Here is a 14,678-nt window from a genome sequence, read left to right on the forward strand (position 1 = left end):
CAGTTTTTTCCTTTAGAGACATCCAGACTTTAGAAAAGACAGCATCTCAGGTGTTTCTCTTTGCCCGACATTAGTGATACAAGGACAGACGAGTATTAAGTACAACAAACGTGTTTTAAGTTTCATTCATTGTATGGTGTCAAATAGAATTGCTGAATATGTTTTACAAGCGGGCAATTTTCTAACTGTTCACCCGCCGTCTTATCAAACACGGTACTTACATCAACCAGCGTTGGTCAGACGTTTATGTCCTTCAGCAACATCAGACATGTTTACTATCACCACACCTGAATTATTATGTAAGATGGAAAAAGGAATTGTAATGTGACAACGATAACAGATACATAATCTGGATTTATTCAAAGTATCAGCGTTAGACAGTTTGTGCTTCTGTAACTATGGTATGAAACTGAAGCTTCACTTACCTTTGAAATGTATTGAGTTTGTTCGTTTAATGGCTGACACAGTGTTTGCCTGGCTTTATACCTGCAAAGTTATTCCCTACAGGTTTCCCAGTTGTTTTAAATTCTAGACCTAGTAGCTGAACATTATACGATCTAACAGCGCAGTACCAAGTAAGTGTCTGTATGTCTCATTATGGCCTGATGGTGATGCCCAGTAGCTTTCCTACTCCAAGTGCACTTTTCTGGGCAATATATTGAATCATTTGAAAACCACTGGCCAGCACTTTTATATCAGACTGCAGCTTTACTAATATTTGCAAAAAAATAGATATCTGCTAAAGCGTTGTTTTGTTTCCTTTTTGTCCCTCCATTAAATTCCATCTCAACTTTAGTGAATTTGTTTGATAAGTTATTTTCTCTGTAACCCAGCTGTTTGAATAATTTGCCTTTTAAAAGTGTTGCTTTGTACTATTTTAAATGCCATATGCCTGAATTTGTGGAAAACTAAGTTTGACCTATTGAACTGCTCACATCAGACTTCAGGGAGCTTTTCAGCTTAAGCGCTCTTCTCAGTAATGAATAAACAAAAGAGGGGAAAAAAAAAAAAAAAAAAAAAAAAAAAAGAAAACCAGGTTGTCACATCTGTTTATTTCACACCGTTTTGCATGTGTATTGTCATCTACTCTCACCCCCAGCCGATCCAGCAAATAGTCACTCCTGCCTGAGCCATTGTTCTGCCAGAAGTTTCTTCCTGTTACAAGGGATTTTCCTTTCCACTGTCACCAAAGTGCTTGCTCATAAGGTGATCATCTGGCTATCTGATTATTCTGAGGCATTTACTTTGCATTATAAAGCACCTTGAGAAAACTGTTGTTCTGATTTGGTGCTATGAAAATGAAATTAATTAAAACACTTTAAACCCCGATTACAAGCAGCAGAACTGAATCGCACATCTATTAACCATAGTTTACTGGCTAGTATGAGTTGTGTGAATGTAGAATGGAAAGGCAGGCAATTAAGTCATAAGTGATTAATTTATGCATTTTATTATTTGGTAATGATATCAAAAACTGACGTAACAGAAGAGATGCGAGTTTTCTACAGCTCGCTGCGTTTTGCATTTTCCTCATGCCGTTTGAGCTTCTCTGGCACGGTCTGAGTCAGGAAGACAAAGCGCTCCTTCTTCAGGTGCTGAGCAGTTACCTGCGTTGTTAAACCAATCGCCAGGTACTTTTCATCTGCTTCATACTTTGGCCAGTGGACAAGGTCGTGCCCATTAGGAGACCTACACGCAGACAGATATACACGATATAACAATGTGGTATTATCTCCCAGTATACTAAAATATGTAAGCTTACCCTGTGCGAGCAAAGTTGCCCCAGTAGCTCATCATGGTTCTGCTCAACTGTTCCTCCTCCACAAAGCATGGATCTAAAGTGATAATCTTGTAAAAAATCCTGCACTCCAACCCCAGAAAACCCCAAAAACTAACAAACCAAATATCTCATGCTCAGATTAAACTTTTTAGGTTTCACTCACGAGGCAGTTTAACGTGGGTAGTTGTGAAGCAAAATCCCATCACTGTAAAAATTTCATCTGTATGATCACTCCCAACAAAGCTCGGTCTTCTTTTCTGCACCATTTTCAAGGAATGCTGGTACTCATACAGGTATACAGGAGCACCCGCTTCTAGAATTAGACAAACAAGTGTCACACTTAGTAAGAGCGGTAAATATGAAATAATTGTTTCTAGATAAATGTGCATTAATCTATAAAAGTTACCTCTGTGCGCATTAGCAGTTTTAATGACTGGAATATTGAATATAATATCTGCAGTAACCTCAGAGAACCCATCTCGGTTTTTCACACGGTTGGCACCGTTTCCAATATATTCATCAATTATCAAATTTTTGATGAATGCATCTTTAGGCTTAAGGAAATAAAGAACACATCAGTGAAAGATGCTTGAGCAGGTTGGGTTCATTTTGTGATATCAGGCAGTGTGTGCTTTACATTGGGATAGAAGAAGGCCATTGCATTGATGACTTGTGCCCGATCCATTCCTTCTGCCCAATTTTGTGGAACACTAATGAATAACTAAAAGAAAGAATAAAAACCTTGCTGCACTTAACATTGCCGGTTTAAACAAAAATAAGATATCAAATTTTGATGGGCACTTACATTTTTTAGCATCCATCCCGCTTCATCATTATTCACACCCATCATGAATGGTACAGTGAGGAGTTCATGTTTACGAAACAGCTCATCCACAGGTTTTGTCAGGAAATGCCCATCAACATTTACAGGACATCTTAACCGTCGGTCCTTGTGAATAAAATGCACAAAAGTAAAAATTCCAATAGCGTAAAACAGTAAAAGATAAGTAAATAAGTAAAAATAGTTCCCTTGAGTTATTTAAGAGACATGAGACTGTTCAGCCAATCAGAAATCCACATCAGGTTTCCACCCAGTAATTTACCTTGGTAAAATCCACTATGGTATCAATATCAAGGCTTCTTATGCAATCAGCAAACGTCTTTGTGCTTTTAAGGCTGCAGCCAGATGCATTTGAAACCTCCTGGTGAAAAGATATCAATTTAGAAAAGCAAACCTGTTGCATTATTCTTACTGTTTTACAATGAAAAATGATTAACATCCCCCAGAATAACATAATAAACCTGTGCCTTTAGTAGAGGATAATTTTCCACAAGTAAATCCATTGCAGCTGTGCCGCTCTCAGCAATTGCATGATGAAACAGCCCATCAGACAGTGGTGACAGGAGCTGGTGATTCAAGTAACACATCACATATTAAAGGTTGGTTTCCACAGCAAAAGTTTATATAAAGTTCCTCTAACTGTAGATTCTTACCAGAAGAGACACGCTCACTCCACCAGCAGACTCTCCAAATATAGTAACTAATCCTGGGTCTCCTCCAAAGCTGTGAATGTGCTGCTGGATCCACCTGAGAGCTTCAATCTGATCGAGCAGGCCAAAGTTCCCCGAAATGTGCTCATCTCCGGTGCTGATAAAACAAAGAGTTGAATGGCATACTAAGCTAAATTTAGAGTTGGTGAAGGGGAGCAGTCTTTGAAAATGGAAAAGAACAGGACAACAGTATGTTCTAATTTGGTAACTTAAGTTTATTTACCTGAGAAAACCCAGAAGTCCTAAGCGATACTGGATCAGAACCACAACCACGTCCTGGTAAGCAGCCAGGGCAGATCCATCATATGTTGAAGCTGATCCTACTGTGAGGCCTCCACCATGGATCCAGACCATGACCTGGAAAAAAAAAAAAAAAAAACAAAACAAAAAAAAAAACAAACAAAAAAAAAAAACCCCAAAGATATTTTTGATTCTTCATTCTTATTTTTCTTTCAAAGCAATTTTTGTGCCTGCTAAGCACACTGCATGAGTCTCAATTAATAAGTATTAAATTAATGTTTAAGATAAACAAAAAATATTTGGGTATAAAGGCAAACCCATTGCAACTGGCTCTAAAAGGGGGTGTTTTTTTGTCATATGAAAATCCTTAAAAGGAAACCAACTGTCACTGAAAATTTCTTCAGCAATGACCAGCAAGGCTCAAAACCTACAGCAAAAGGTTCTTACTGGGAGCTGGGCATCATCAGCTCTTTTAGCAGGAGTGTAAATGTTGAGGTAAAGGCAATCTTCAGAGATGTCTGGGATATCAGCCAACAAGAAACCGAGTTTATCAAGCAGTGCCAAAGCAAATCGCTCAGGTTGTATGCACCTGAAAAATAAAAACATTTAATAAATGCTGGATGTTTTTCAAACTGTGTTTTACAACAACTGAAGCACATGTTTCTTACATTGGTGGCTGTTTAGTGGCATATCTTACTCCTTCCCATCTTTCTGCAGGCTGAGGTGGAGCCAGTCTCAAGGAAGGGCCGAGGGGTGGTTTAGCAAATGGGACACCCAGGTAGGCATGGACGCCAGTCTCCTTCCCTTTCACACTCACATACTCACCTTTCAGGCTCCCGAGCTTTGTGTGGACTACAGGCGCTGTCAGGATATTAGAAATCAGTGAGAATCATAACATAAAGCTTCATGATTTATGAAATCTAATATTTCAGATTTCAAAAATACTTATAGTTGTAAAAAGCAGGGGGAAAAAAGAACTACTTATTTATTTGTAGCTTCCATCAAATTACAGTCACCCAGCTATGTGAAGATCAGTAATGAAATACTAGAGCCAGTTAATATAAACCATGTGTGTCCTTGATCCAGTTATGGACATACAGCTGGAGGTGCACGGTCCAGAGATAAACACAAGGGCACAGATGTCATTGTTCATAGAAGCGTTTCACTTTAACTTACCTCTCAGCTGTGTAGCAACACAGAGAAATAAAACGGACATTGAAAACCAGAAATTCAGCTTTGCATTGGACTTCATTGTGGTCTTGATACACATTACAACAATCGGCGACTTTGCAAAAACGAAGTGCCAGGAGAGGCAGTCCCTCCTCATGCAGATTCCTCCGCGTAACTTAAGACTTAATATAGCGTGCAGGGTGTCACGTGATTCCACCAATTTTAATCGACAGAAAAACAATCTCACTTCTTCCATTTAGGATGAGTTAAACGCGGAAATTGTTTTTACTACCTGGATAAATCTATGTGGGGTTTTTTTGCGAGGGTGATCACTTTTCATAAAGGTATTTATGAGCAAAAAAAAGGTCGACAGGGGTGGGCAATCTCAGTCCACGAGGGCCGGAGTCCCTGCAGGTTTTAGATCTCACCTTGGGTCAACACACCTGAATCACATGATCGTTACCAGGCCTCTGGAGAACTTCGGGACACGTTGAGGAGCCATTTAAATCAGCTGTGTTGGTTCGAGGACGCATCTAAAACCTGCAGGGACACCATGCCCACCCCTGGTATAGATGCAGTGGCGGTCCTAGCCTGCTTACCTGCATCTTTTGCTCGTTTCTCCTCCTCTTCTTTTCTCTTTTTTCTAAACTGGGGACTTGATGGCTTTGAACTTTTCTTGTCCATCTTCCATTGCTTTTAATTTTGAACTCCAGTATGAACACAAATCCCCCAACCCGACGATCACCACAACATAACCTAACAGACCTACACCTTAGTTCACAGATTCACTTTGTCTAAGGTGTATTTCTAGGATTTCGCACAACCCAGGATTCAAATCATGAATACATGATGGGCTTGGATTTACATCATTATGAATGAAATGTGCTCTATAGATCAACAAACGCAAAAGCACGAATGTCAATGTTCAAAGAAGTGTTTCCTCTTACTCACCGTCCAGGTCTGCAGCAACACAGAGAAATAAAACTGGCATTAGAGAGCAAAAAGTCTGCCTGGCATGGCACGTCATGGTGGTGTTGGGGCAGATTACGACACACGATTGTGCAAAAAGTGAGAGAAAAGCCAAGAGAAGTAGGGCTTCCTCATATGAAGCAGTCTCCTTGTAAGCGCATGTACTGTATCCTGCGGGGTGTAACTGGATTGCACTGATTTTAAGGCACAGCAAAAAGCGATCAAAGTACAGCAAACTGTCTGTCCCACTGCTGTCAAGTCAGTCATTGTCGTTGCCTGTAGGTTACGCAGACGGCTGCGTGTTGAGGGAAGCAGTATCCAAAAGCAGACGCGTGGAGGCAGATTGAGCTGTATCAATACCAATACTTTTAACCAATAAAGTGAGGTTATGTAGACGAGAGCAGCGAATCATTATCCGTTTGCCAAATTTTGAAACCAGTTTAATGACCATTAAATCACTGTGATTTTTACTTTTCGCAGCAAAACACATCTTTCAGTTTTTCACGTAAATACATTGTAATGTAAATGTGCCGGTCTTTAAAACACTTTGGGTCAACCTCTGCTGTTTAAATGTGCTATAAAATATATAAAATATGTACAGAAAAGACATGACAGCCAACACAAAAATATTCAGACATTTTTCATAGTGCACGTTTGAGGTATATATTTTTAAATTAGTACCAATACCAACCCAAAAGATTAACATATTTTAAGAGATGGAATGCTAAGTTATCAGGTAACACTAGAAATACGCATAAAATCCCCATAGCTAAACAACTGCTCAGATTTCTTAAATGGACTACTGAAATATATTTCATTCCAGACAATTTTATCAAAAATACACATAAAATACAAACACTGTTAGTAGAGGTAATGCCTAACAGGCGACCTGCCAGCATCACCATTCACCAATCATAGTGCTTAATGTTAATCACTAGCACAATCACTGTGCTGTGTAAAAGAAACATCCACTCCTATATGAGTAGGATAGGTGTAAAGATGAAAAGCAGTTTTGCATCAGCCATGAAAACATGTAAGCTAATCACAACACCTAAAGTTTTATCAAGGCATGAAGTTAAGATGAGTACTGCAGTAGAATAATATACCTAAACTATAGGGCATATAATCCAGATTTCATCAAGGGGCACAAAATTTATAGAGTGCATGTTGGCCTACAATTACAATGCAGCTTTACTAATAGGAGGCTCTTTTTGGCTGGTGTCACAAAGGGTCATCACAGCAGTTAACTTAAACACCTCTTATGAGAAAAAAATAAAAACTGAAAAGAACCAGGATGTAACATCTGTTTATTTTAACAAGGTTTTTTTTTTATGTTATGACAGCTGCTCTCAACTAGCAACCTTTTATCTACTATTTTCTTTCACTTCCACAATTACACTTTGATTATAGTGAAGTAAAAACAGTTGCATTCGTTTATCGATGATCAATGTCTTAAACTATACAAAAACTGCTCTTGTCATTAACGAGGATTATTTGACATACCCTATGTTTACAGTGCTGGTTATAAACGGGAGACGTGGGTTTTGTGGAAAGGTGAGAATAGCGCTTTTAAAGAACACAATCATGGATTCTAAAAAAATATATGTTAGAATGGAAATGATCAAGGTAACACCAAATGTTTTACCAAAAAGTGTTGTTCACTGTAACTAATATTTCATGTGTAAAGAATGGTCGCTAAATGAATTATGATTTATTCTAATTATTTTAAAAAATTGATGGAGCAGAGACCAGATGTAAGTTTTCTACAGCTCGCTGCGTTCTGCATTTTCCTCATGCTGTTTGATCTTCTCTGGGACGGTCTGAGTCAGGAAGACAAAGCGCTCCTTCTTCAGGTGCTGAGCAGTTACCTGCTTTTTTAAACCAATCGCCAGGTACTTTTCTTCTGCTCCATACTTTGGCCAGTGGACAAGGTTGTGCCCATCAGGAGATCTAAACACATATACATTTGTTATTAAGTTCGCCTCTGTCAGTACGCCCCAGGGTGGCTGTGGCTACAATGTAGCTTGCCATCACCAGTGTGTGAATGTGTGTCTGAATGGGTGGATGACTGGATGTGTAAAGCGCTTTGGGGTCCTTGGGGACTAGTAAAGCGCTATATAAATACAGGACATTTACCATTTACCATTCAGTTATTAAAAGTGTGAAGTGTGAAATTTACAACAGTTGGAAATTCCTACCCTGTGCGAGCAAAGTTCCCCCAGTAGCTCATCATGATCTTGCTCAACTGTTCCTCATCCTCAGGGCACGGATCTAAAACGATCATGTTGCAAAACATATTTTTCACACTTGGAAAACAAAACAGATCTAGCACTAAGGCAGATTTCTATGTTATCTTACCGGGTAACCTAACATGGGAAGTTGTGAAGCAAAATCCCAAAACTGTAAAAATTTCATCTCCGTGGTCAGTCCTGACAAAGCTCGGCCTTTTCTGCTGCAGGAATTTGGGAGGATGTTGGTACTCATACAGGTATACAGGAGCGCCTGCATCTGGAATTTGATGAATGTGTGTGATATTTGTTAATGAAAGTGTGTCACAGTAAACATCAAGTGTTGGGTTTTAAACAGATTTGTATAATCTTTCATTAAACAAATTAAATTACCTCTGTGAGCATTAGCAGCTTTGATCGCTGGAATGGTGAAAAACAAATCTCCAAGCATCTCAGTGTACCCATCTCTGTTTTTCACACGGTCGTCACCATTTCCGATATATTCATCAGCTATCACATCTCTGATAAATGCTGCTTTAGGCTTAAAGAAATAAGCAACACATCAGTCAAAGAAGCTCGAGCAGGTCGGGGACAGTAATATTGTAACATCAAGTGGTGTCTGCCTTACGTCGGGGTAGAAGAAGGAAACCATGTTCAAAACAAATTCCCGATCTAGTCCTTCTGTCCAGTTTTGGGGAGCAAAAAACTAAGGAAATACCAAGCCACATTACTTTTTTTTCAACATTACAAAACAACAACAAACTACATTGAGATCATGGAGCTTTTTATTTACATGTTCCTGTGACACTTACTGATGCAAGCATCCATCCACCTTCATCATTATTGACACCAGTCATGAATGGAACAGCATGGAGTTCATGTTTACGAAACAGCTCATCCACAGGTTTAGTCAGGAAATGTCCATCAACATTTACTTTAATTCTCAAATTTGGATCCTTGAGAGAATTAAATATACAAAAGTAAAAGATGTGATAGCATGAACAGAGCTGAGGGAGAAATCAAAGGCTTCAAACAAATATTGTAGAAGACATAATAATCATTCTCTATCATGTTTGCACCCATTACCTCACCTGTGTAAAACCCACTATAGTATCAATATCAAGGTTTCTCATGCAGTCACTGATCTTCTTTGTGCTTTCGAGACTGCAGCCAGATGCGTTTGCAATTGCCTGAGGTGAAATGGCAAATATTCTTCAAAAACAAATCCATTTTAATATTCTCATTATTCTGCAACAAAAATGTTTAACCCTCCAAAAAAGGAAGAATATGGATAATTAACCTGCGCCATTGGTAGAGGATCATTTGCCACAAATACATTCATTGCAGCTGTGCCACTCTCAGCAATAGCACGGTGAAACAGCCCATCAGACAGTGGTGACAGGAGCTGATGATTCAAGTAACACATCAAATATTAATTTTTGTTCTAGAGTGAAAAGGTTTATTTAAAGTTCATTTAAGCTGTAGATTACCAGAAGAGACACGCTCACTCCACCAGCAGACTCTCCAAATATGGTAACTAATCCTGGGTCTCCTCCAAAGTTGTGAATGTGCTGCTGGATCCACTTGAGAGCTTCAACCTGGTCCAGCAGGCCAAAGTTCCCTGAAATGTGCTCATCTCCAGTGCTGATAGAACAAAATGTTATTTTTATAATGTATTTTTCCTTATTGAAACATCTTTTTACAAGACACTTCTATTCATGTGTTATTGACAGGGCTAATAGAGCCAGGATTCTGAAAACCACTCTTGCATTCTATTTGTCCAGTTGGACAGTAGCTGCATATGCCACTTCCACACATTTGCTGAAGCTGAGTGATATGGTAAGGTAGTAAAAAATTTACCAAGCTATGTTTATACCTATAAACATAGCTTTAGGCCAACATGCACTCTATACCGGCTTCCTCCCACCGGCCAAAGACATGCAGTTTGTGGGGATAGGTTAATTGGATAATCCAAATTGCCACTAGGTGTGAATGTGCAAGTGAATGTGAGCATGAATGGTTGTCTGTCCCTGTGTGTTAGCCCTGCAATAGACTGGTGACCTGTCCAGGGGGTACCCCGCCTCTCGCCCTATGACAGCTGGGATAGGCTCCAGCACCCCCCGCGACCCTGAAAAGGATAAGCGGAAGCGAATGGATGGATGGATGTTTGTACCTCGTGATAAATAAAGCCAACTTTCAATTTTTTATCTTATAAAATCAGATAAAAAAGAAGAAAAACAAAACCATAGTATGTTCTACTTTGATAACTTGAGTTCATTTACATTTCCATGGGTCCAACATCGAGGGAACAATTTACCAGACCTGGGAAGACTGGGGCCCTACTGCCTGAACAAGGGACATGGGAGGCACCGTAGGGGTTGGTAACAGTGTGTGCCAAGGATGGAGACCCTGGGAGACTGATGCCCACTACTGAAGCTGGTGATAGAGACATGGAATGTCACCTTTCTGGTGGGGAAGAAGTTTCAGCTAGTGTGGGAGGTTGAGAGGTACTGGCTAGATATAGTCAGGCTCACCTGAAGGCGTGTCTTTGGCTCTAGAACCAGTCTCCTGGAGAGGGGCTGGAGTCTTTCCCAGTCTGGACATGCCCTTGGTGAGAAGCTTCGGGCTGGGGTGGGTATCCTGGTATCCCCTTGGCTTGCTGCCTGCACGTTGAGGATTTCCCGGTGGATGAAATGGTTTGTTCCCTGCACATTTGGGTTGGGGAATGGGTACTGTCTATCATCTGCCCCCATGCGCTGAACAACATTTCAGAGTACCTGGCATTATTGGAGTCCCTGGGTGGGGTGCTTGAGAGTGCTCCAACTGGGGGACTCTGTCATACTACTGGGAGACCTCAACACGTGTGTCTACTAACACCTGGAGGGACGTGAGTGGGAGAAACAGCCTGCCTAACACAAAACCAAGTGGTGTTCTGTTACTGGACCACAGTTTCTCCATAATGAACACCATCTTCAAATATAAGAGTGTATGTAATTACAGGTTGCACCAGGAAAGCCTAGGCTGCAGGTCAATGATCGAATTTGTAATCATATCATCAGATATGCGGGCGAATGTTCTCGGCACTTTGGTAAAGGGAGGTGCTTAACTGTCAAATGATCACTATCTCGTGGTGAGTTGGATCACATGGGGATGACGGTGGACAGACCTGAACCACCCAAATGTATAGTGAGGGTGCGCTGGGAACACCTGACAAGGCCCCGGTCCCGTACCAGCAGACTGAGAGACAGCTTTTTCCACCAGGCCATCAGACTGCTGAACACGTCATAGACACCTCAGCTTCACTACTGGAACTTTAACATTATGCACTCCATACTGTACAGTAATGCCACTGTTTTGCACATGTCTCAACTCTGTATATTTTTATATATTTTATTTATTGTTTACTCTATTTAATTTGTAAAATATGTGTATACACACACACACACACACACACACGTAGAAAAATATTTAGTATACACATCCAGAAATGCATATACTATTATATATTGTACATATATTTATTAGTTTCAGATGTAGCCATTCTTGTATTTTGCTTGTTTACATTATTGTATTTTGCACAACTCTGTTGCTTGTGAAGCTCGCACACAAGAATTTCACTCACATGTACTGTACCAATGTACCTGCACATGTGATGTGACAATAAAAGTGATTTGATTTGATTTGATTTGATTTGAAGGGGCTTGGTGCCTGTCATGGTGCTAACCCCAGAACTAGACAGTGTTTACCAGAGTTGAAGGGAGTCATCGCGCTGAAGAAGTCCTATTAGGTTTTGTTAGCCTCTGGAACACTATCAGGCAGCTCAGGAGGGGAAAGGGGTGTGTTACCGACACTGTGTAAATTGCAGGTGGAGTGCTGCTGACTTCAACTGACGATATTGTCGGGGGTGAAAGGAATACTGACAAGTCGTCCATAGCAGAAGTAAAGTCTGGGGACAAGTGGGGCACTGAGGCAGTTAAACATGTCCTTGGTGGCAGGACCCCTGGAATGGATGAGGGTCGTCCTGAGTTCCTTACGGCTATGGATATTGTAGGACTGTCTTAGTTGAGACGCCTCTACAATGCTGCGTGGAGATCAGGGGCTGTACCTCTGGATTGGCAGACTGGAATTGTGCTTCCCATCTTCCATAAGGGGGACTGGAGTGTGCTCCAGCTACTGTATATAGGGATCAAACTACTCGGCCTTCAGAGGAAATTCAATGCCAGGGTACTGGAATAGAGAGTTTGTCAGCTAGTTGAACTGCTAGAACTGTAGGAACAATGTGGTTTTTCTACTGGGTGCGGAACACAGCTCTCTATCGTCTCGAGGATATTTGAGGGTCTATCGCAGTTCGCCCAACCAGCCTACATTGGTTGTGTTGACTTGGAGAAGGCCTTCAGTTAAGTCCTTCAGAGTATTCTTCTGTGAGATGCTTCAGTAGTATGGGGGCGTGAGGCCCATTGTCATGGTTCATTCTGTCCTTATAGAACTGTTGCAAGAGCTTGGTTTGCATTGCTGACAATAAATCGTAATTGTTCCTCGGGGGTGCTGGACTCCACCAGGGTTGCCCTTTATCACAGATTCTGTTCATAATTTTTATGGACAGATTGGTGCTGTGACAATGAGCTTTCTCCCAAGGGTGGCTGCCCTCTCTCTTAGAGATGGCATGAGGAGTTTGGCCATTCAGGATGGACTAGGAGCACTCTTCTTCCAGATCAAAAGGAGCCAGTTAAGGTGGTTTAGGCATTTGACTAGATGCCTCCTGGATGCCTCCTTGGTGAGGAGTTCTGGGCTCCCAGTGTTCCACTGGAAGAAGGCAGCTGGGGCTGACCCGTTGGAGAGATTATGGATGGATGGAGTTTATTTACCTGAGAAAACCCAGAATTCCCAAGCGATACTGGATCAGAACCACAACCACTTCTTGGTAAGCAGCCAAGGCAGAGCCATCATATGTTGAAGCTGATCCCAGTGTAAAGCCCCCACCATGGATTGAGACCATGACCTAGAAAGAATAATAAAAGAGCTTTCCATCAAAGATAAGAGGATCTTTTGGAGTCTCAGTCAAGCTACAATAACTAATCTTTAAGAATTTAAACTTTAAACGGACAAGAACATTTAAGTTTACATTTTAGATGATAAAATGTACAATTGAGTTCTAAAGATGGGTGTCTTTACTGAGATTGTGTTTAGGCATCCCTCAAAACCTACAGCAAAAGATTCTTACTGGGAGCTTGGCATTTTTAGCTCTGTTTGCAGGAGTGTAAATGTTGAGGTAAAGACAGTCTTCAGAGATGTCTGGTATTTCTGCCAGCAGTCCACCGAGTTTATCAACCAGATCCAAAACAGCTTCTTTAGACTGAATGCACCTTAAAGAGAGACAATGCTAATTTTACAAATAAAGCCAATAATTCCTCCAAGTATGTTGAAGTTCACATTTCTTACATTGGTGGCTGTTTAGTGGCATCTCTTACTCCTTCCCATCTTTCTGCAGGCTGAGGTGGAGCCAGTCTCAAGGAAGGGCCAAGGGGTGGCTTGGCAAATGGGACACCCAGGTATGCATGGACGCCAGTCTCCTTCCCTTTCACACTCACATACTCACCTTTCAGGCTCCCGAGCTTTGTGTGGACTGCAGGTGCTGTCAGGATATTAGAAATGACTGAAAATCTTCACATAAAACTTTATATTTAAATAAAATTTCCCGTGAAAAGTACTTTTCTCAAAACATGCAATATCTGATTGCTGTCTACAGCTTGTTGTCAAAAACAAACAATAAAAAGTCACATTTTGCTGTGGACTATGTAATTCCTGTCATTATTGATTATTTAAATTCTGATTTTTACATTTTTGATGCACACCATTTGGTGGAATATGTTAATCGAGCTCAAGCTACAGAGACATGCCTGTTACTTTGATAGTCTGGTGTCTGGTGTTCAGTGTTTTCATTTTGCTTGCCCTTTGTCTCATTATGTTTGATTAGTTCAAGCTGGGTGTCCCTCCTGTTGTCAGTTCCCTTATTACTCCCTTGTGTATTTTAGCCCTGTTTTTTCCTCTGTCCGTTTTTGCGTCGTACACACTCTTTGCTGTGTGTTACACCAATGCTCCTAGGAAATTCCTAGTTCTCTGTTTGCTGCTTTAAGCCATTAGTTTCCTTGTTCCTTAGTTTTTTGGTTTTATTTTCTTATTTCTGATTCCTTGTTTTCAGTTTGGTTTTCTGTAAAAGCATAGAATTATATCCAGCAATAAAGCTGCCGTTTTCAGTTAACATCTCGTGCTTGAGTGCTGTGTTTAGGTCCTACATCCTGACACACAGCTGTACATTGGCATTTAAACTACATGACCATTTTTATTACTATTATTTTTTGTTTGTTTAAGTGGTTTAAATGATCTGACCAAGTGTGATACTTCATCATTTATTATTTTTTTAAAAAAGCTACTTGCTCACACGGCTCTGGTTTTTTGTTTTGCCATAGACTTCCTTTGATGTGTGTTGCGTCTACAGTGACCCTGGTAAAGAAGCAGAGTTGAAATCTGCAGAAATCTGTTTCTGTTTATTCACAATCACAGCAATACTCCATTTACTCCTTATCGGCATAAAGTTAGCAAAAAATATTGTTTGTTTGTTTTTAAACAGCTTTTTTTGCCAAAGAAAAATAATAAAAATAAAAATAATTAAAAATTGTACGGTCCAATTTAAACAAAACAAAGTCTGATTAATTGCAACCTGTCCTTCTAAAACATTTGAC

The 14,678-nt window shown here is 40.4% G+C and overlaps 2 protein-coding genes across 4 annotated transcripts; both read right to left on the reverse strand.

Moving 5' to 3' along the window:
* Positions 1 to 800: 800 nt before the first annotated feature.
* On the reverse strand, positions 801 to 6,157 carry LOC309711229 (cocaine esterase-like). 3 transcript variants are annotated; one of them, XM_082541391.1, is made up of 13 exons: positions 5,693 to 6,157; positions 4,240 to 4,432; positions 4,019 to 4,160; positions 3,555 to 3,688; positions 3,275 to 3,428; positions 3,083 to 3,187; positions 2,884 to 2,982; positions 2,586 to 2,729; positions 2,418 to 2,501; positions 2,187 to 2,334; positions 1,944 to 2,093; positions 1,763 to 1,835; positions 801 to 1,689 (listed from the first exon to the last, which is right to left on the reverse strand). In XM_082541391.1, exons 1-13 carry the CDS (start codon positions 5,766 to 5,768, stop codon positions 1,503 to 1,505), a joined length of 1,689 nt encoding a protein of 562 aa, XP_082397517.1. In that variant the 5' UTR covers positions 5,769 to 6,157; the 3' UTR covers positions 801 to 1,502. The 3 variants fall into 3 exon arrangements, with proteins under 3 accessions (XP_082397517.1, XP_082397515.1, XP_082397516.1); XM_082541389.1 differs by lacking the exon at positions 5,693 to 6,157 and adding an exon at positions 4,748 to 5,165; XM_082541390.1 differs by lacking the exon at positions 5,693 to 6,157 and adding an exon at positions 4,748 to 5,164 and having other exon boundaries at positions 3,089 to 3,187.
* A 1,013-nt stretch (positions 6,158 to 7,170) lies between these two features.
* LOC309711234 (liver carboxylesterase 1-like) lies at positions 7,171 to 13,473 on the reverse strand. The gene is made up of 12 exons (XM_082541398.1): positions 13,378 to 13,473; positions 13,160 to 13,301; positions 12,804 to 12,937; positions 9,429 to 9,582; positions 9,239 to 9,343; positions 9,030 to 9,128; positions 8,751 to 8,894; positions 8,567 to 8,644; positions 8,332 to 8,479; positions 8,069 to 8,218; positions 7,909 to 7,981; positions 7,171 to 7,660 (listed from the first exon to the last, which is right to left on the reverse strand). Coding segments are annotated over exons 1-12 (1,416 nt in total). The 5' UTR covers positions 13,380 to 13,473; the 3' UTR covers positions 7,171 to 7,473.
* Positions 13,474 to 14,678: the final 1,205 nt, after the last annotated feature.

Source organism: Aulonocara stuartgranti (assembly GCF_965226115.1).
Source record: "Aulonocara stuartgranti genome assembly, chromosome: 7".
NCBI lineage: Eukaryota > Metazoa > Chordata > Actinopteri > Cichliformes > Cichlidae > Aulonocara > Aulonocara stuartgranti.

Bases quoted from the DNA above. Each gene is read 5' to 3' on its own strand.
- LOC309711234 (XM_082541398.1), bottom strand. The intron at 8,219-8,331 runs GTAATTTAATTT...ATCAAATTCCAG, and splicing joins AGCTGCTAATGCTCACAGAG to ATGCAGGCGCTCCTGTATAC. The intron at 7,982-8,068 runs GTAAGATAACAT...TGATCGTTTTAG, and splicing joins TTCCCATGTTAGGTTACCCG to ATCCGTGCCCTGAGGATGAG.
- LOC309711229 (XM_082541389.1), bottom strand. From the start codon at position 4,997: ATGGAAGAAGTGAGATTGTTTTTCTGTCGATTAAAATTGGTGGAATCA. The intron at 4,433-4,747 runs GTAAGTTAAAGT...ATATCCTGACAG, and splicing joins TGTTGCTACACAGCTGAGAG to CGCCTGTAGTCCACACAAAG. The intron at 2,094-2,186 runs GTAACTTTTATA...GTCTAATTCTAG, and splicing joins AACTGCTAATGCGCACAGAG to AAGCGGGTGCTCCTGTATAC.